This window comes from Gymnodraco acuticeps, unplaced genomic scaffold, assembly GCF_902827175.1.
Source record: "Gymnodraco acuticeps unplaced genomic scaffold, fGymAcu1.1, whole genome shotgun sequence".
In the NCBI taxonomy this organism is placed as follows: domain Eukaryota; kingdom Metazoa; phylum Chordata; class Actinopteri; order Perciformes; family Bathydraconidae; genus Gymnodraco; species Gymnodraco acuticeps.
The window spans coordinates 2,975,109-2,995,992 of record NW_022992351.1 but is presented as its reverse complement, the minus strand read 5'-3'; the positions used below and the strand labels follow the sequence as shown (position 1 = coordinate 2,995,992).

The 20,884-nt window shown below is 42.1% G+C and overlaps 2 protein-coding genes across 5 annotated transcripts; one reads left to right on the top strand and one right to left on the bottom strand.

Moving 5' to 3' along the window:
• Window positions 1-89: 89 nt before the first annotated feature.
• On the top strand, window positions 90-5,771 carry lhfpl5b (LHFPL tetraspan subfamily member 5b). Its single transcript, XM_034209352.1, has 3 exons — window positions 90-501; window positions 4,791-5,030; window positions 5,655-5,771. Exons 1-3 carry the CDS (start codon window positions 93-95, stop codon window positions 5,663-5,665), a joined length of 660 nt encoding a protein of 219 aa, XP_034065243.1. The 5' UTR covers window positions 90-92; the 3' UTR covers window positions 5,666-5,771.
• Window positions 5,772-5,847: 76 nt separating this feature from the next.
• srpk1a (SRSF protein kinase 1a) lies at window positions 5,848-20,686 on the bottom strand. 4 transcript variants are annotated; one of them, XM_034209348.1, is made up of 16 exons: window positions 20,594-20,686; window positions 19,910-19,964; window positions 17,431-17,558; window positions 17,122-17,230; window positions 16,879-16,966; window positions 15,568-15,655; window positions 13,179-13,285; window positions 12,579-12,744; window positions 12,473-12,498; window positions 12,139-12,364; window positions 11,608-12,009; window positions 11,327-11,427; window positions 10,859-10,966; window positions 10,632-10,701; window positions 9,207-9,299; window positions 5,848-7,166 (listed from the first exon to the last, which is right to left on the bottom strand). In XM_034209348.1, exons 1-16 carry the CDS (start codon window positions 20,604-20,606, stop codon window positions 6,982-6,984), a joined length of 1,965 nt encoding a protein of 654 aa, XP_034065239.1. In that variant the 5' UTR covers window positions 20,607-20,686; the 3' UTR covers window positions 5,848-6,981. The 4 variants fall into 4 exon arrangements, with proteins under 4 accessions (XP_034065239.1, XP_034065240.1, XP_034065237.1 ...); XM_034209349.1 differs by lacking the exon at window positions 9,207-9,299 and adding an exon at window positions 7,983-8,075; XM_034209346.1 differs by having other exon boundaries at window positions 20,564-20,653.
• Between the last annotated feature and the right edge of the window lie 198 nt (window positions 20,687-20,884).

Below are 20,884 nucleotides of genomic sequence, written 5' to 3'. Positions count from 1 at the left end.
ACGTTTAAAGAGTCAGGATAAGTGGATTTAGTTACATTTGTGGGGAAATGTTCACAGACTATTTAAGAGATATTTAAGAGAAGCTCGCAAACATGGATCTGCTTCCTGCCCAGGAGGCTGCTAAAATCTATCACACCAACTATGTGAGAAACTCTCGAGCCATCGGCGTGATGTGGGCCGTGTTCACCATCTGCTTCGTCATCATCACCATGGTGGTCTTCATCCAGCCGTACTGGATCGGGGACAGCGTGAATACTCCGCAGGCCGGGTACTTCGGCCTCTTCCACTACTGCATCGGGAACGCGCTCACCTCGGAGCTCGTGTGCAAAGGCAGCGTGCTGGACTTCGCCTCCATTCCTTCTCCGGCCTTCAGGACCGCCTTGTTCTTCGTGGGGACCTCCATGCTGCTGATCGTGGGCACCATGGTCTGCTTCAGCTTGTTCTTCTTCTGCAACGCCGGGAACGTGTACAAGATCTGCGCGTGGATGCAGCTGGCCTCAGGTGAGGTGAAACTGGCCTCAAGTCCTGTAGTTATAATAATTAGTTGTAATAGAGGTGCTAAGTAACATATTTTCTTTATCGAGAAATAGTGCAGCACTTAAGTGTATATGCTACTAAATGTAACAAGGCTTGCACTCAAACATAAAACATAGGCTACTTAAAGTACCAACATTAAGCACAATGATCCATTACGTAAATATATGATAGTATTGAACTGTAAATAGGCGCATTCACACCGCAGTACTTTTCCCACAAAGGTTCATGAGAACTTAGTTCATAGCCGCTTTCACACCGCAGGACTTGCCGTACTTTAGTGCCGGCACTAAAGTACACCAAGTGAAACCATATGTGCCGTTGTATTTCACAGACACACATGCCAACACAAGTGCAATTAAGAATGAGAAATTTGTAAATAGGACTGCAGCAAATGAGTTTCGATTATTTTGACTAAAAACGTAACTCTGGTGTTAAATACGATCATTTATCAGCCCACAGAGGGGCAATTAAAATGGACTAAAGGGCCTTTAGTGCCGGCACTAAAGTACCACGGCACTGAATCCGCCAGGGGGCTAGTGCCAATCGCATTCACACCGCAGTACTTTCCCTGAGGCAAGATTACGCTGACGTCACTTCGTCTTCTTCTTCTCTGGGTTTACTGGCAGGCCGCAAAACCACTTCACGGCGAGTACAAAAAAAAAAACGAGAGAAGAAGAACTATACGGGGGAGGGGGTATAAAGCCCACCCGCTGTATGAGGCGTTTGTTTACTTTCCAACCTCAGACATGATGGAGTTCATAAGGGTAATTTACAAATAAAATACCCCATTATAACAATGGACTTTATCTTTATGTATTTATTAAATATTACCCCCTCAGGCTGATTTTGGAAAAGGACATTAACCCTTGTTTGGTGTTTTTCCCTTATTTATCTAAAACAAATGACATGATAAATTACTTGTTTTTATGTGTGTAAGACTTGTGTTTCTGCCCCTGCCATTGCTGCACAAGGTTGCAACATTGTAGATAAATTCAACCACCGACACCTGTCTGCTCTCACATTCTTCTATTCTGCAAATTTGGGGTGGGACACAATAAATAAAGCTTCGCCAGTTTGTTTGTTTTATTGCACAGTCAAGACATAACAATAACGGCATCACGCTGTTCCAGGTGTGTCGTATGCATGTAAATTGAAGTTAAATAAAAGTGTGAAATGTAAAATAAAGTGTAAGTAGTTTCAAAACAATGTAACAGTGGCAATATATATAGCAGCAGACACACCTTAGTGCAAGTTAGGTGTCAGTATTAAAAAACAGTGGCAATATATATATATATATATATATATAATAACAATAGAAAATCGTTACCACTCTTATTATTGTGGTCTTTAATTTTGTTATAGTCCTGCCTGAGTTTCTTTATGTTTACCCGGCATCCGTGTGCACTGTGCACGATTCCCAGCTCAAGTAGCTTTTGCGAAAATCGCTCAAAACATTTGGAGTTGGGAACTGCTTTCTGTAGAAGCTGCTGCATCCCGTCCTCGGAGTAAATTGCCAGAAGCGCCGACACTTCCTCATCATTCCACCGCTCCGGTGTTGTAGTACGTGTGGTCATAACTGCTTTAAAGTACAAAAAAACTACTCGCTCAGGTGTGGATGGTGTGGATGTGGTTTTGTAGCGAGGAAAAAAATGGCTGCCTAACAAGTCTAACGGGGCGTGGTTTGCAATTCACCCAGCCAATAGAAATAGAATAGAAATTGGCACTCTTTTATCACCAGGTTCGTACCACCTCTCTAGCAGGGACTGAAAATGTCCAAAAGAGTTCCCGGCACTGAGTAGTCCCGGCGGTGTGAACGCGACATTATTGGTACTAACGGAACTAAAGAACCAAAGTACCAGGGAAAGTCCTGCGGTGTGAATGCGGCTCATGAGAACTCTTTTGTCGCGTTCACACCAAAAAGAGCCGGTACTAAAATTAGTTCATGAGAACCTTTTTACCCCCTTTTCAGTCCCTGCTAGAGAGCAGGGACTTTCGTGGGAGAAAAAGGTTCCTATTTTTGATTGGCTGGGCGGATTGCAAACCACGCCCCGTAAAACTCCCAAAAAGTTTTGTGAAGCCGCCATTTTATTATCCTCGCATTAGCATTATTAGCATTAGCCCAGCGCAGAAACGCAGAGAGACTAATTTATGGCAACACAAAATAAAACATGGGAGCGGTGGAGATGAGGAGGTGTCGGCGTTCTGGCGATTTACTCGGAAGGCTTCAGTAGAAGCTGCTGGGAGTCCCAGCAGCTTCTACTGAAGCCAGTCCCCAACTCCGGGGACTTTGGGCGGCAGTATACGCCATGAAGTTGTTTGCGGCCTGCCAGTAAACCCAAAGCATAAGTAGAAGTGACGTCAGCGGCTTCATTTGCCTAATCCTCCCCCAGGGACTTATTCCGGTGTGAACGCGATCTGTATTTAGTTCATGAGAACTCTGTAGTTCTCATGAACCTTTGTGGGAAAAGTACTGCGGTGTGAATGCGCCTATTGTTGATGCATTGAGGTGTTGATAACTTTAATGTTGCACCTGGTAAAGGTGGAGCTGTTGAACTTTTTCTGTAAAATGCACAAAAGGATAAATTAAAGCCATGGCAACCTGCAGTATAAAATACATGATACAATATGTTGTTGATCAGGCAAGATTTTGTATTAATATTGTGAATCTTTTAAGTGACTCAAGCTATTCAATATAAGTAGTGGAGTGAAAACTGTAATACATATGCACTTAGTTTCTGTCCACCAGGGTTAATGAAACAACACTATAGTCCTTTTGCACAATGATAGGGCCTATATAACACAATTACATTTGTGTTAGTTATACTTTGCTTGTACTTTTTGAATGCAGAACCTATATTTGTGTTCCTATTTATCATGATCACATTGTACTCATCCCTGAAATATCCTCAGATTATTGTTGTGCTTATACAGACATACAGTAGTACCAAAAAGTGTATTGATGAATACTTTGAGAGGCTTTTGCTTTTCATATTCAGAGTTAAGGTCTAAGGTCATACAGTCCATGATGAATTCTAAGATATTTCACCACTTTTAATACTATATAAAACCATAATTGCTTTAGTTTCAGCATCTTGTTATCCATATAAAGACCACATTCTGACATGAAAGGACACATTCGATAAAACCTTTCAAAGCTTTACTAAAGTTAAGCACCTGAACACCATGACTCTGGGAAGCCTCAGTGGGTCTAAACTAAAGGATGAGTGAGAGCAGTCTTACGAGTGTGAGCTGATGAACTCGTCTTCTCACCTCTCTGGTTTCACGGAGGTGTGTGTGTGTGTACTGGATGTGTTGTTCTGCACAGTGAAGCCAATAAGGGGTCGCGTTTCAGACTCTGACACCTTTGATGGAGGATTGGTTACATGTAACAAGATCAGGTGTTGCTGTTGTTAACTGATCTAAACTCACACCTCAAACACGCCGGGGACTAGGAAACAAGCCACATTATGTATTATCAGAAATATTATCAACAAAATATCTGTGTACAGTACTTTTTTAAACTCCTAAACTGTCAGCAAACTATCACATTGTTGCATTTTTCAAAACTGATGGAGCAATGTGTTAGCACAATTAACAGAGCTAATAGAAAGAAGATAATAAACAGAGTTTGTTACATGAATTTGTGTATTTAAAAAAAAAACCTTTCTCTAATCTTTGCATTCTGTGAAATAATAGATAATTTCTGCTCTTTGTGCTTCAGGTATTGAAACAAAACCATCTGATAAGTTTCAGAAATATGTATTTTGGTCTGCTCTCATAGACACCTGAAGGCCCGAACAAACACTAACAATAACTTTTAACTACACATTTTGAAGTCAATGTGGTGGATTTAAAAATACAGCAAATGAAATATAGGAGTGTGTGAACTTTAAATGCAAACTATTATTAGGAAATTCTCAAGTAAAATACAAGTACCCTACCTCAACATTCAGGTTTGTATCTAAATCCATAAAGTAACTGTGGCAAAGCTCAGAGGACACTTTAGCCAATGAAGAGCATTTCACATTTAGGAACTTTCCTAACAGTACATCATGCAAACGGCCCCGCTGAGCATCATTTGCTGCTGCGCCATAAATAAATGAAACCTTTGCACTTTATGGGGATATACGTTTGGCCTTATTCTGCACAGGGGGCTCAGAAGAACTTCTTTAAAATGATTTTTGCAAAGTGAGAGCACTCAAGGGGTAATTACTGCAAGGCTGCACCTTTTCACCGTCCGCCTTCCCCCGCAGCCCTGCTGATGGTGATGGGCTGCATGATCTACCCGGACGGCTGGGACTCTCCGGAGGTGAAGAGGATGTGTGGCCAGAGGACGGATAAGTACAGCCTGGGGAACTGCACGGTGCGCTGGGCCTACATCCTGGCCATCATCAGCATCCTGGACGCCCTCCTCCTGGCGCTCCTGTCCTTCACACTGGGAAACAGGCAGGACAAACTGCTGCCAGACAACTTTGAGGTGGAGGGAGGAGCAGGTAATAAAAACAGATGAAGATTGTGGGGGAAAAAGCTTAGTTTGGGATGTGGGAATTCTGTGTTGAAGGCCTTTTACCATTGGTAGAATATGTGATCTTTTAATAAGGTAAAATAAGTATATCCACAACAAGGTAGAAAACACTTACAATTAAATGTTCTGCATTCGGAATCGTACTTAGCAAAAAGTACTTAATTTAGCATTTAGATATAGGCCTACCTAGAGAACCAAAGGTACAATATTTCCCTCTAAGATGAATAGAAGTACAAAGGAGCAACAAATGGAAATACTTTAGTTAGTATACAGGTAATTTAGTATATTGCTTGTGTAAATAATATACTTAGTTACATTCCACCACTGCCTTTTCACTGCACTTTTTAGTATGTCAAAGAAAGAAAACCATGGTGTTTGTTCCCAGTAAGCAAGCACACAATACATTTTTTATGCTGCTTCAAATATTTTGAACTTAAAATTAGCCTAAAACACAAATATTACCAAAGCTTTCTAAATATTAGCTGAAGTGGTTAGTACTGTGAGTCAGTTGTAAGCTAATTGGGAGGCAATAAAGTCAGAATGTCTGTAATCCAATAAATAAATAATTTCACGAGTTTTCCCGCTTTTTCAGCAAACCCCTGATGAACACGGACGCTGAGGACGGCAGTGTGATGCGGATGCAATGAACAAGCACTGACTGCATTAGATGACCTTTTTTTTACTGAAATCTAGCTGTCAGTTCACTTTACAAACAAGACAACCATGAAGCGTTGTAATTCTGTTCCTGATGTGCAACAGCTAATAAACAAGCTCGACACACTCACTTTGTATTGTATGAACGTCTGTTTTTATTGTATGGTGTGTAAATTGACAGTTTACACAAAGTCTATGTTCTTGAATCTGACACTAAAGTTTGTTTTTACCTAAGCTCAATCGATACATAGGTTACTTTGATATGATCAATTTGGGACACCATTACATAACATCAGGTCTCACCATGTCTATGGTAAAAACAGTGACATTATTGAACAGTTGGCCATACATACGACTGAACTCGAACACTTCTTCCATATGCTTTATTAAAACACAGCTACCTAGCTAAATAATTTTAGCTAAGATATAAGATTTGTTAAAAACTGTACATAACTGTAATATACATAAAGGCAAACTCTTTGGTACAGATATATACACTTTATTTTCCTCTAAATTGGGCTACTTAACGTGTTGTCTTGTTGAAACCTTTAAAACACTATATTCCTGAAGTGTAATAGTTGTATGAGAATAACAGCCTCCCATGGGAATGAAAGACCTCATTTATTATAATTAACTAACCTCACTAAGTACCAGGTGACAATGGATTTGTTATGGCTAAATAACATGACCTACATTTTCAGACGGTGGATGTCTCAGTGAGAAACCAGTCAGCGTAAATGTTAGCCCAGTGTACAACTTCCTACGCCTACTTTACAAATACAAAATGTATACCTTACATGTGTAATATAAGATAAACTTATTCATAAAAAAACAACACAGCACTAATGAGAATGCACAAGAAAAGAAGAGACAGCAAATCATTTTAAGGGGACAGAATGAGAGGCTACATATCCTTAATTTGTTTGGGTTTTAGTGCAGGAGTGTAACAAACAAGGATGAGTCACTAGCAGTACAATAACAGGATTGCTTAGTTGGGTGGAGGAACGGAGCACAGCAGGTTGGAGCCGACATGACCACAAAGTAATATTATCCACTGAAGTCCTAACGTCATCACACCGAGAGAAGAAAGAACAAAGCAAACATACACAGAAGCATTAGTTCAATAACAACAACATAAGAAATCCAAAAACAACGGAAAAAAGAGAAATAAATATTCATTTGATATGCCCAAACTGGAAAGTGATCTGTTGCAGTCTCTGGAGAGAGTGGGAGGAGGGGGGAGGTGCAGTGGCTGGAGGTGTCCACTAGAGGGTGAGCCAGGGGTGACGCAGGCACTCTGCGGCCGTGGCTCTCTTCTCTGGGATCAGATCCAGCATGGGAAGCAGGAAGTCGGTGAAGCACTCAGCTTCTTCACGGGGCCACTCGTATTTGTCCACCAGCACCTCCATGAGCCCCCAGGGCTTCAGCTTAGTGATGTGTTTCAAATCCCCTGCAGAGCAACACAGACACATCAGAGAGCCATGCAGGAACACAGCACCATCACCATTTCACATTCATATTGAAAACACATTTGAACATCGAGTTATGGAATACATGTCATATTTTATTAGCTGTCAAGTCAGAGGTAGGAGAAGTACTCAGTTCTTGTACTTGAGTAAAAGTACTAGAGTGTAGGAATACTCTGTTACAAGTAAAAGTCCTTCATTCAACATGTTACTCAAGTAAAAGTAGAACAGTATTGGCATCAAAATATACTTAAAATGCCGAAAGTAAAAGTAGTCACTGTGGAGATTGGTCCATTTCAGAATAATACATATGATATGTTTTATAATTATTGATCATTAAATTGTTATCAAAGCTGGTAAAGGTGCAGTGGGTTTTAATGACTTTGTAGGGTAGCTTGTGAATTTACTCCAGGTGTAACTTAAGTCTGATTTAAGAGATGATTATCATTAATCCAAATCAGTAAAGTAACTAAAGGTATTAAATAAATGTAGTGGAGTAGAAGTACACCATTTACCGTGAAGTAGAAGTACAAAGTAGCATAAAATGGAAATACTCAAGTAAAGTACAAGTATTTTAAAATGGTACTTAAGTACAGTACTTGAGGAAATGTACTTAGTTACTTCCCACCTCTGTATACAGAGATATATCAATGTTGTAAATGTCTTAACAACAAAAGAAACCTCTCAAAATGTCAGAGACCATATGTGTACAAATACTAAAGTGGCTCTTGGGCATGATCTTTACGACATGCAGGCAAGATACCTTCTCTAATCTGGACGCTGATGGTTCTTTGTTTTACCTTTTTTGGTGAAAAAATCCTTGGAATATTTGCCGGACATTATGAGTTTGCGTGGGACAGTCCCCAGCAGCTCAATGATCAGCGCTATATGGTCTACACGGCAGACGATTGCAAAGAAAAGAGGAACAAGACAGACAAGACACACAACAGATTCGTCAGACGGTGTCCTGGCAACAGGCCCGCTCTGGGTGTGGGTGGAGGGCTGAGGGAGAGAGGGGTCAGGCTCACAGCACTACCACATGTATACAGTATTTGGGCCAGATTGTGGAAGAGGCCGGGGTGCACTGACCTGCAGATAGAAATCAAACATGGCCACCAGACATTAAAAGAGCTGTACGTTCTTTCACTTCTCCATTTCAGCGTGTCAATAATCTATAGCTTCAGCTTTGTCACTGCAGGCAATCCAACTTACTAACCAAATTCCCATATTGCTGGGGGAAAATGATACACCTTGCCTAGAAGAAAATACTCATTCTGAAATGTTTATTCTTCTTTACAAATTCAGTTACCCATATTAGGTTATGGCAGTGTTTTCTAAGATACACCAGTAGTTTCTACCAATTTCATCTTTTGTGTGTTAATAGATTGTTTTGCTCCAAATGGTTACCTGGACAAGACCCTGTGCCATAGTGGGCGGCAGCTGGGAGGGGTTGCAGGCATAGAGATTAGGATTCAGAGAAAAGCCCTCTAACAGCCATCTGCCCTGCAAAATTGCTCCTGAACGTGACCGACTGTCAAACTATTTCAGGCCAGGGATCCCTTTAGATGAGATCGTTACCAAGAGTCTTCCATCATTTTAACAGTGTTATAAAGGCTTATGAACACTTGCACTTATGGATGCCACTTTATTCTCTGAAATGTCATTTCATACACACTTCAGGCCTGTAAATAAGGGAAACACTTCAAGCAAATGACTCCCATTGCAGTCATGAGAATTCCCCCTCTGAAGATCAATACAGCACCGAGTATCCAGCAAAGGCATCTGGCTACAACTGAGGAGGTACCGAGTGTAGCTCTGCCAGGCAATCTTTGGCTAAACTACTGACACTTGAATCGATGTCTGATGTCCATTCCAAAGTTAAATGTATTGGTCTGTGTTCATTTCTTTCATTTGTATTGGCCTTCTCACTCCAACAGCTTTGGTAGGTGTGCTGACAAGACCCTTCCCCCTTCACCTGTCACCCACTTCTCCCAGAGCGAGCCACAAACAGAGGGGTTTCGTACCTCTCTTGGTGAAGTATTCCTGTGAGTATTTCCCACTCAGAGCATAGTGACGAGGGATTTTACCGAGCAACTCAATCATGAGAGCAAGATGGTCTAGAAATGAGGCACATCAGAGGAGGAGAGACAGAGAGTCATTGGGGAACAGTTTGGAGAGAGGAGGAAATGGGAGAGGGGGTAGGAGAGAAATGTCAAACAGCCATGTCGAACAATGTATTAGGAACAATGGATGATGACAGCCTCATATCAAAAGAAGCACATTCGCCTATTCACATCACAAGCTAGTGCTACAAACTTTAAACACATGTAGGCCATTCACTTTCATGTCGGAAAACCAACTATTGAACTGAATAATAATAATAAAGTACAGCCAAGTAAAACACACCAAGACTTGTACCACAGACTCTGGTTCAGTATGAGGGATTAGTAAAGCATTGGAAGAATATGAAGCAATAACATGTGTTCATGTTGGGTGAGAAAGCAGATTCACAGCTGCGGGGCAAGTGCCAATAAACTAAAAGGTTGAATCATACCTAACATGCTAGATCGAGTCAGCACAGAAACATCAAGTTGAGCGTCAGCCAACATCAACATACAGAAAGCGTGATGACAACATGACACATGGAGAGTGGGGAGAAGGAGATGAAGAGATGAAGAAAAGGTGAGCAAGGGAAGGAGAGATGGCCCCGTCTCCAGTGCAGCGGAAGTGTGGTTTTAAGTGTTAGAGAGGAAATAAACACAGGAATGCTGGCACTCATCATCACATCATTCACATTAGAGGCTTCTGAATCTCAAATCACTGTAATGGAGTACGTCATTTAAGTGTTAACACTGTGGAGAAAGTAAAGAGCGCCGCAAGTTATTATGCTAACTGCACAATAACTTGGACTAAAGGCCCCAGCAGCTTACATGCTTACTGTGAAAATCTTATCAGAATTGAGAATATGATGACAATGAAACACCAATGAAGGCCAATTGTACAGAAAAAACATCAGGAAGCTTTTCACAGAAGCAATAAATGTTAAAAGTGACCCACAGTGCTAGGGCTGTACCGAATGTATTTTTTATTCATTCAAGGTTAATTAATCTTCCTTTGTATTTGAAAGGCTGAATGCAAACAACAATGGATTGAAGCAGAGTATTACGCAAGATTAAAAAAAACATTGTGTATATGATTACAACACTCTGGACTTATTGGAGTAATCATACGCAGATATTAGTGTAGCCTGATCTTTATCTGCTATTGTGCAGAAATACCAGGTTGAAATTGAAAGACACGCGTAAAGAATTTGAAATAATTCGGTACAGCCCTCACCAAAACCAAATATGACTTACCGGTGCAGCATACATATGAGAAATACTACTAAATATAGATCTAATGCTGTGCAGTTATAACTGGATAAAAGGAAAAGGAAGTCCCAGCAATACCTTCATCCCTGGAATAATCTTCCCCAGAATGAGGTTCAAACAAGTAGTCCCCTGTGGCGAGCTCAAAGGCCTGAGGAGACAACACAAACATCATAAACAAATGAGACGCCCTATGTGAAGGGATATATCTACTCCCTGGCAACACCTGCCACACTCTCACATTTCAAGATACATTGGACTTTTTCTCAGGTGTTGAATCAGTGCAATAGTAGTTTGTCATCTCTTACCATGCAGGCAGTGCTCCATACATCGGCCGGTGTGCTGTATCCGGCCCCTATCAGCACCTCTAAGGACCGGTACTGCCGTGTCTGGATGTCTTCTGTAAAGTGCTTGTGCTGAGCGAGAGAGAGAGAGAGAGAGAGAGAGAGAGAGACAGAGACAGAGAGAGAGACAGAGAGAGAGAGAGAGAGACAGAGACAGAGACAGAGACAGAGACAGAGAGAGAGACAGAGAGAGAGAGAGACAGAGACAGAGACAGAGACAGAGAGAGAGACAGAGAGAGAGAGAGACAGAGACAGAGACAGAGAGACAGAGACAGAGACAGAGACAGAGAGAGAGAGAGAGAGATACAACTTGGATCACTACAACAAATAAACAACGCGCTGGATGGTTAGGGTATTTCTATTTTGGAAGCTAGAGGACACCACATGTGTCCCTAATCAGGAAATCCCTGAAGTCATTAGCAGTCTACTCACCACCCAGCAGGCATTTCCCAAGTCTGCAATCTTGACCTTGATCTTGTCTGAATTGAGTGGCTCAAGGGGGTTAACTAGCAGGGATCCTGCAGTTAGCTTGCCTGTGTCAGAGCAGGGAGAGAGACCGAGAGATAAGAATGGTCTTAACATCCAATAAAAGAGCAGCGTAACAATCAATATTTCAAAGTTCACAGAGCTGAGGCTTTTTAAACTCCCAAGGCAGACCAGACAAAGAAAAAATAAACTTCTGTGCAATAATAGAACAAATTGAGCTGACTGACCATCCACATCTTCGGGCCCGTCCTCCCCCTCCTCTTGCAGAATGCTTTGCTTCAGCCCTCTGTCCTCCATCCCAGCAGGGAGGCGTCTCCCATGTAATCCGCTGCTGTGAGCTCCCCTGCCTTCACTGTCCGTGTTCAGCTCCTTGAGATCAGCAGAGTCCACACCGTTGCAGATTAAGTGAACAGGAGACTCCTCGTGTTGCTCCTCGTGTTGCTCCTCGTGTTGCTCCTCGTGTTGCTCCTCCTGACTGGCACATTTTTCTTTGGGCTCTGCGTTGCCATTGTGTTGGTCTTCGTCCCTCCACTGAGACTGCCTCTGTTCCACCGGCACATGGCCGTTACAGTTCACCTCCAACAGCCCCTCTGGTCCCACCCTCATGACATCTGCATTCTCACTGCTCTCTGAAAGCATCAGGAAAAGACGGACAACATTTATCTTCAAACCATCCATACCAAGGATTATATTACCCTAACAACAATATAAAAAATATAATCAGAAGCACGTATAACTCCTATGATGTCGGCTCTTACCCTCAGTTTCCTCATCTCCTAGCTCCAGATAAGACACCTGTCTGAGAGGAGCGCAGGCCCGTCCCTTTGGAGACTCTGGGTCCTCATCTTCCTCTTCTTCATCGTCTCGTGTCTCTGTGGTCTTTTCCATTTCTTCCAGGTCCAAGATGCACTTTTCCAGAAGCTCTGCCTGACGCTTCTGCTTCTTCTTTAACTTCTTCTTCTTGTTCTTGGACATTTTTACTACCTGTAAGGAATGAACACATTATTGATAGTAGTTGATATAGTATTATATTTGTGAGGAATGTGGGAGGTTGATGTGCAATGCAAAAAACAAATAATCAAATGGTTGTACCTGTTTTGGAGCAGGCGCTGTGCTTACTGAAAAGGGAATATCAAAAGCATTAATAAACTGAACTCAGGAGTGTACATTTGAATATGAAAATGTGTTTGTCTCGTACTTGCTGAGCCGGAGGGAGGAGGCGCCCCGGCCCTCTGCCACTCGGTGGCTTCAGCTGCGAGCTTCCGGACATAAGGCTCATCCACGCTCATCAGGATGTTCTCCGGCTTGATATCCGTGTGGATGATCTGACACTTTGTGTGCAGGTAGTCCAGGCCTTGAAGCACCTGGGGAAATAACACATTGGGATTGTAGAAGGTTAACTGTACTCTGTAAATGAACAGAGAATTTTCTTTTAAATATTTTAATATCTGTTTTCCCGATGTCACTTTTGGTTTTTACAAAGTTAAAATATGTGGAATAAAAGGCTAATATACAAGTGCCTCATAGGAACAGAAATATGGGCAAATGACAGGTAGAATAATTATATAAAATAAATAATCAAAGCATTACAAATGAGCAATACTTTTTGGCAATGTCTGTATAATGCATCACTGTTTCTTAACAAGTTACTTGGAAACACAGAATGTTTCACACAAGTTTCCACCCGTCACACAGCCTGGAGGCTACCTGGCTCTCGTTATGGAGCGGAAGCTACATCTGAACCTCTATCAGGAGTCACAGGCATTGAAAAGGAGCAACACTGAGGGTCTAAAGTTACCTGTCTTATGATGCTCTTCACACACGGCAGGGGCAGGCCCTGGTAATTGGACTTTATTATCCACTTTAATAAGTGATGCCCCAACACCTCGAACACCATGCAGACATCTGAAGATCACAGCAGTTAAGATAAAACAACTGAAGAAAAGTGTTATCTCAACATGTTGGGGCCCTCTGCTCATTTACCTACATGAATGTTATTAGCATTATTTACACTGCAAACGGACAATGGGTCATGGGAGTGCAAACACTGCAGTGTTGTTGGGGGGTGTCAGGTTACAGCTACAGCTCTGCCTGAAGCATTCAGAGGATCTTACTCAGCCAAAGTGTTGTGATGGGGGGGAAGTCTGTTTGGGACACGCAAGTTTCCATTTGGTACACCCATCACCTGTTGTTTACTTTGTCACTTGCACCCTGCGTTCACAGCTAAATTTGACACCAGAGGGAAGAATGCTGCTCCCCCTGTCAGAATTCTTCAGATTATGAACTGGCTTGAGTCTATTCAGTAGGAAGCAATTAAACCGATCACATTAAGACCCCATTTACACGGGAGCGCAAACGGACTGAATTCGTTATCAAAAAAGTCTTCCGTTCACAAGCATTCGGCTCATTTAGCGTGTCCGTTCACACGAGACCACTGGAAACGCTGTAGTACATATGCCGGGCCTGTAAGTGGCGCTGTACTTCTGCCTCAAAATACGCCAAAAGCAGCGAAGAAGACCCCCGAGCATGGTTGCCATGGTTGCCCTTCTGTTTATGCCCCGCGGTGGATTTAGCAACATGTAGTTCATGTAATTCTCCATGTACACTTGTTGCTGATGGTTGTGGTAGAGGAGCTGTAGATTTTGCACTTGAAAGGTACCGCAATACCCTGCCGTTAAAAACGGTACGATTCCTCCGTTTCATTAGTATCGGTACTTTAAGAATGACGGAGAAAAGTACTCCGGTGAGAAAGCGCCGTTTTAATAAGAGCCGTGTGTTCAGCGCTCTGCTTCCACTCCCTGCACTGCAGCCGTGCCTGCAGCCCCTCCCTTCTCAAGCACGCTCTAAGTCCCTCCCCTCTCTCGTGCACTCGGCCACGCGCTAGCTGCCAGAGCATGTGAGAAAACGAGAAGCATGGATGCAAGTGGGAGTGCAACTGCCGCTGCGCCTCGGCCTGTCTGTAAGACATGTATTAATTTTATTTAATACGAATTCTTGTCATTTATTTTATTTATTGTTCTCATTGTTTAAAAGTTTGTGTTATGGTTCTGGTATGAAATAAAGCACAAATTACATTTAAGACTGTTTCCCTTTTTTTAAGAAAAGTATCGAAAAAGAATCGGAATCGCAATTCTTGACTTGGTATCGAAACCAAAATGTTGTTACCGTGACAACACTAGCTACTCCTGACAGTTAAACCTGATATTTAGTAGGTCTGTTAAGTATCGAATGCTGATCATTCTGACGTAATTTGGCCGGTCAAAGTTGTTTGGGCTCGGATAAAATCACTCCGTTACTTTCGTCCCGTGTTACTTTCGTCCCGGCTCTCCCTACGTGTGTATGTGTGGTGTCATGAGAGGATGCCAGCGCGTCTAATTTTGATGTGGCCCAAGAGCCAATCACAATAATACCTGCGATGCAGTGAACCAATCACCTTTGAGGGGGGAAAAAACCTATTGTTGATTAAACATTATCCAGTGTTTCCCCTACCATTGTCTTGGAGGGGCGCTGCACCCCGCCAACGGAGCCCCGCGCACCCCCTGAAATTCAAGGTGTTTAAAAAATATATATAATTTTTTAATATATATTATATACCACCAAATTGCAAATAATCTATAACTACTGTCACTTTTCACATTGAACATGTGCTCTTTTATTAAATAAACTAAACGTTTTCATTTCAAGTTGTGAGTTTGGCGTTTTTGACCCTAAGAAACACTGATGCATTAATCAATAACAATAATCCACAGCTCCTCTCTCTGCTCCAGAGGATTTAAAAAATATATATCCCAATGCCACAAAAATGCATCAGTGACGTGGTTGAAATCTTGTCTCCAGAAAACAAAAAACTGAAACAAGCGGTATCAGTGTGTTTGATGTGGCTCTTTGCAGTAACATAGAAAAAAATGTGGCGCTTAACCTCTGACTGGTTGGCCACCCCTGATATAGGGCGTACACACGGAGCCGTTTGGCCCCCCAGAGCGTTCCATTTGCAGATCTATCCACCTTGGGACCCGTTATCGTTTGCGGGGTCCGTTTCGGCGGTTCCGTTATGGCCTCGTGTGAACGAACGGGCTATACGAAAGAGAAAAGTAGCGGATACAACCCGTTTCGTTCTCGTGTAAACACCGCCTTAAACCAATAAAATACATCTAGGAAGCATCGGTTATATCTGGTTTAAAGGATACGTGTTCCGTTGATACCGGAGATCTTGAAGTCGTCCACCATCTGTACCACCATCTCCCGGTTAGGGTCATTAGGGTCTGAGTTTCTGACCTTGGAACAAAGAGACAAAACAATGTAATCAAAGGATCAACACTGACCAGCATTATGCAGGATTGGCATGCATTTCTGTGTATGTGTCATCATGTAATACAACTGGAACATACCAGCCTTTGCCTAGTGTTGTTACACAGTACTGTATGTGAAGTCACACATTATGTAAAGTCTGTATTGGTTTTCAGTGTGGGAAGGACCCTGTTCCCCTTGTGTTATCATGAAATGTGTCTGCCTCGACGTCATCATTTGTGTACAGTTATTGTTAGGGATGCATGATATTGGTTTTTTGAAACCGATACCTTCCTGCTTCTCAAGACCGATACCAAAAAAAAAATGTACGCCACTAATTATTTTAACGTGATTAACGCATGTGTATTTTTTTTCCTCGGCCGCCCCGTAGTTTCAGAGCGAATCGAGTTTAAAATACCATCTACAAGCTGATGCTGACAGCCCCGCTCCTGCCGCCTGCTTGTGGCAGACCACACTTCCACGCTCACCAGCAGGCACCGACTGGCCATCTGGAGGACCGGGAGGGTGTGTGTATGTGTGGCCCGAGCGAGCGAGAGAGAGACCTTACGTGCATTGTTGTAGTTAGCATCTGGTGCTAGCTAGCTGCGCTAACAGATATAAGGAGCTGTTTAAATGAAAACAGAGGAGCGACATTTCGCCACAACTGCGCCGAGCACTTGACTTTATGCAGGAAGCCAGACAGTGGGACATTGTACGAAAAGTCAGCACACTCAGCACGGATAGTGTGCAACATGATTGCAGCGTCCAGGCAGCTCCGGTTCGAGCATATGCCTTGAGTTGCACATAGCTCCAACGCCCATACCACCGACGACATGTTTGTTTACTGTCCTGGCTTCACGGCCGCACACCATTTACGTCACAGCCAGGCATGAGTTAGGGAGCGCTGGATTTGTGAAAAACTCCCCTCTTCCTAAACCACTAATACCACAGTACTGGCAAAACGGGAGGAGCCGAGTGAAAAACAAGCGCCCCTCATCCCAATCCACCCACACCGCAGTATTTTTTTCTTTTTTTTTTACCCAAAAAATATATTGTATATTATCGGGGCTATTAATACTTTTATCGGGTTTATCGGGATGACGTCATAATTCCTAATATCGGACCGATAATTATCGGGCCGATAATTATCGTGCATCCCTAGTTATTGTGCTTCCTAACGCATAAAAACCTTCTGTGTGCATTGAACTCACAGATCTGAGGAGTTTGATCTCATCTACTGCGGTCTCTGTGTAGTGCTCCGCGCTCTTCACCACCTTCATTGCAACAAACCTCTTCACCCTGAAACCACAAAGAAAGTGACATTCACTAACAGGAAGCACTGTAAAAGTCGTGCCACAACAGTCTCAGTCAACTGCTCCTAAAACTGTATCCAAATGCAGGCCTCAAAAACAAAACCGTGCAGTAAAGAAATGCACAAAGTGTTTTTCTCGTACTGGACGTCCCAGGCGAGCCACACGGTGGAGAAGTGTCCCCATCCCAGTTTCCGGATAACATGGTATTTTCCGTTGTAAAGGTCTCCCACTTTCACACTGTGGTAGCCACCTGAAGAGGACAAAATGCATTATGGCAAGACAGGTCAGACAGGCTTAAGATAACCGGGTTATTTCAGTTAAATTAAGGCAACACATTGGAAACCTAAATCTTGCAAACTCTTGAGTCTGGAGCAGAATGTTCTTGAGTGGTAATTCACAATGACTGGGTTCTAGTGTGCAGGTATAAATACTGAGAAGGCAGGGACTCGCCTTTGCAGTAGTCATTAGGGTCCTCCTGCTCCTCATCATCAGAGCCCAGGATCTCCTCAGGTTCCTCGGGTTCCTGTGGCGAGGCTTCTTGCGGGGTCAGCTGTCGAGCTCTGGTAGTGGGTGGTTGTCTGGTAGACAAACACAGGGACAGAAAACATCATAGACTTCACTCAAAAAAGTCCCTGACACATTCTTTCCTGCCTGAAAGACAGAAGCTGAGACAAAGGTGGTTGATTTGTATCTGCTAAACAACACAATGCACAATAGCTTGCACATAAAAGAGACTATAAGCTACAACTTCAGCTATAAGAAGAAAACGAAGATTTTTCAGGTGGACCCGGCTTTGAACTGCTGAAGATGATTAAGTGTTGCATTTCAACATCTATATATTGTTTATGCGGAAGATGGGTTCTCAAACCCTTCCTGCTGCAACAGATCCTCACTCCTCTTTCCACAGCTATCACACACACAAATATCTGAAATATTAAAAGATATCTTTGCTGCAGGGTATATTTGTTCTTAATGCTACGCGATGCAGTTGTCAACACGTCTAAAAAAGATTGGCTGTAATAAATCTTAACGTAGTCCTATTTTAGGTTAAGTGCACACTGCAACTTTCCTGTTGAGGAAAATATAAAGCCATGTTGGATAAGGACCTCAGTTCTAGGTATTAATAGATTCTCTTTAACAAATTACCATACATATTTATGCATCATAAAGAGATTAGGGTACAAGCCTGTGTGTCAAGCAATTACAAAGCACAATTATTGTGTCATTATGTCGGTTTAAAAGATGGAAGAGACTAAGTAGATCTAGAGCAATACATAGAAGACTGAACAAATGTGGATAGTAAAGCTAGGCTGGGGATGGTACATTAGAAAATGTTTTTGAAATTCTCTCCACATCCTAACAGCAAACACTAAATCAAAAGCACTGACAAAAAATTTAATAATCTGGTATCTGTGTTGTAGGACTGGAATACGATCTGCCTACCTACTGACCCAAGCTGCTGGTCAATCTCTCTGGCTTCTCAAATGTCTTCTCAGTGCTTTAATAAAAGAGCTTTTAGAATTAAACTCAACATTTGGGGGATTTAACTTAGTACCTAAAAAGACAGAGAGGTACGTGTTAGTACACAATAAACGTGTTTGCATTAAGCAAATGTATGACAGTCTCTACATATTAAATATTTTGATTTTAATAACAGTGTATTGATCTAGTAGTATATATTTTGAATATATGAAAAGGGATATTTGGGAAGGGGAATGTTTGTTTATGAGTTGCATTTTTCATTTGAGGTTTCATTAATTAGGTCATACAACTCTTTACTGCTCATCACCACAGGAGCCAAGAGATCTTAGGCCACATTCAAATTCATTCCTAAACGGTCAGTATTGTCTCGTCTCCATGTAAACTGAATACTACTTATTCACATCTGGCAAAATAATTTGAAGCACAGCGATGTTAAAGCATGTTGCAAGTACTAATATATTCCAACTGAATTGTAACTGCTATTCGTTTTATTTGAAATGCATTCATTCATTAATCCTGCATTGCTTGTAATTTATAATACACTTCAAGGAAGCAATCAGAATTTGTACTAATTAATCTTCTCAATTCTGATATTCAGTCAGGGCTCTTTACTAACAATTGAAGAATTAGGATAGGAACCAAAGAAATATCATTCCTTGAATCAAACAGCAGTCTAATTAGTCAAATGTATCATGAAAATAAAAATACTTATGGTGGGTCGTTTGCTGGGGAGCATCAGTTTGGCTGAAAGGTAAACTATGTGTCTTATAATCTAAATGTTGTGATGCCTGTTTCAGCCATAAAGATAATGCTGGCAGAACGTGAGTATCTGCATGCAATAGTAGTGCTGATTTAATTCAAACACCATGCTTCGGTGGGCTGATGTGGGCTTCTTCATTCTCTGGTTTTAAATATAGCTCAGGCTGTTATGTAACACTCCGGAGGATGCCACTGACAGCATGATTATTACATTGTTAGGTACACAAAAACATCAGTATAGGAAATCAACACTTGAGGGGACTATTTTGGGCCCTAATATTATTTTTAATGCAATCATTCATAAACTATTTGTATAGTCAGATAGCTTTTGGATGGTTTATTTCAGGCAATGCATACTGCACGTTCTACTAACTATATCTTATTAAAATAACTGCACAGATCAATAATGCTAATGCCCTTACTTGAACCCAATGAGAACATGGAAAGCTATAGAATCAAACCAGAGTCCTAGACCTTATTCTTACATCTCTATATCCTTGGATCATGCACGAACCAAAAATAAATTGCAAGCATGCAGTCAAGGCCCTTGTGTCAGTTTCACATGTGAACGTCTGGACCATGTGCATGTGTCCAACTGCAACAGACCACCTCTGACTAAACTGACTTAATGCATGCCTGTATGTAGAAAATAATGATCGACTTTATATGAGGGTTTAAAATAACTCACTTTTTGCTGGTCTTCTTTGCTTTCCCTCTCTTCTTCCTCGCCTGGAGTGCTAGAACTGTCAAAAGAAACCATTGGCCAGTTATCTTGCATTGTCTTGCTGCGGTTTGTTGTCTACTTGACACTCAACACACAAAAAAGAAGAAAGGATGACAGTGTCTGAGGGAAAGGGTACCACAACCTCATCATGATAATACTTATACACCCGGACATTATACACTGAATTATGTCATACATGCGACTACTAACATCTAAATCACAATTGCGGTGCGTCTGTCTAATCGCCGTCTGACGTTACATCCCTAGGCGACCCACATAGGTACCCGTTCCCCTCGAACACTGTAACATTAAGGATAGTGCATCAGGAAGTGATTTCACGCTTGTGGCTTATTCACACAATATCAACTGCTAAATATTGTCGGTGTTTTAGTTAGTTGTGTGTAAAGGGAAAGAGCAGGAGAGCTAAACGCAGCTACATAATCCTGACATGTCCCATTGAAGCTAACGCTAATGTCTAGAGAGCTAGCCGCAGCTCCACAGTGCGTGACAGACGCCTTACAATTAAACCCTAAGCAGCGAGGCTAAATTGTACATTTATGACCGCGGGAGAACACACACTGCAGTGTCAACACACACACGGGCTATCATTGCTCTTACGATGTACGGCGTGTCGTTGTGAAGGGTTACCTTTTCTCTCCATGTTGGCTGGACTCGTAGCTTAGCTGTTAGCTACACGACCAGTGATCGAATGTTCCACGCATGCGCACTGGTTCGTTTGGCTCAAGGGGGAGCTTCTCCACCTGAGCACCAGGCAATCTTTTTTATCCTTTTACTACAAGCTGCAGGGCGAAAGTATCTTTAGGACTGCTTATTCTGCTTACAAATTACACCAGTCATGCAAGTGCAACATATAAAGTTTAAAAGACACATACACTCACTCCAAGCCTCAAAGAAAAAAAACACATAAGTAAGCGATGC

Excerpts from the sequence above, each read along its gene's own strand:
- lhfpl5b (XM_034209352.1), top strand. The coding sequence starts at position 93 with ATGGATCTGCTTCCTGCCCAGGAGGCTGCTAAAATCTATCACACCAAC. Across the intron at positions 502-4,790 it reads GTGGATGCAGCTGGCCTCAG|CCCTGCTGATGGTGATGGGC; the intron begins GTGAGGTGAAAC and ends CTTCCCCCGCAG.
- srpk1a (XM_034209346.1), bottom strand. The coding sequence starts at position 20,606 with ATGGAGAGAAAAGGTAACCCTTCACAACGACACGCCGTACATC. Across the intron at positions 17,231-17,430 it reads CCCTAATGACTACTGCAAAG|GTGGCTACCACAGTGTGAAA; the intron begins GCGAGTCCCTGC and ends TGTCCTCTTCAG. Across the intron at positions 13,286-15,567 it reads CTCCGGTATCAACGGAACAC|ATGTCTGCATGGTGTTCGAG; the intron begins GTATCCTTTAAA and ends TGTGATCTTCAG.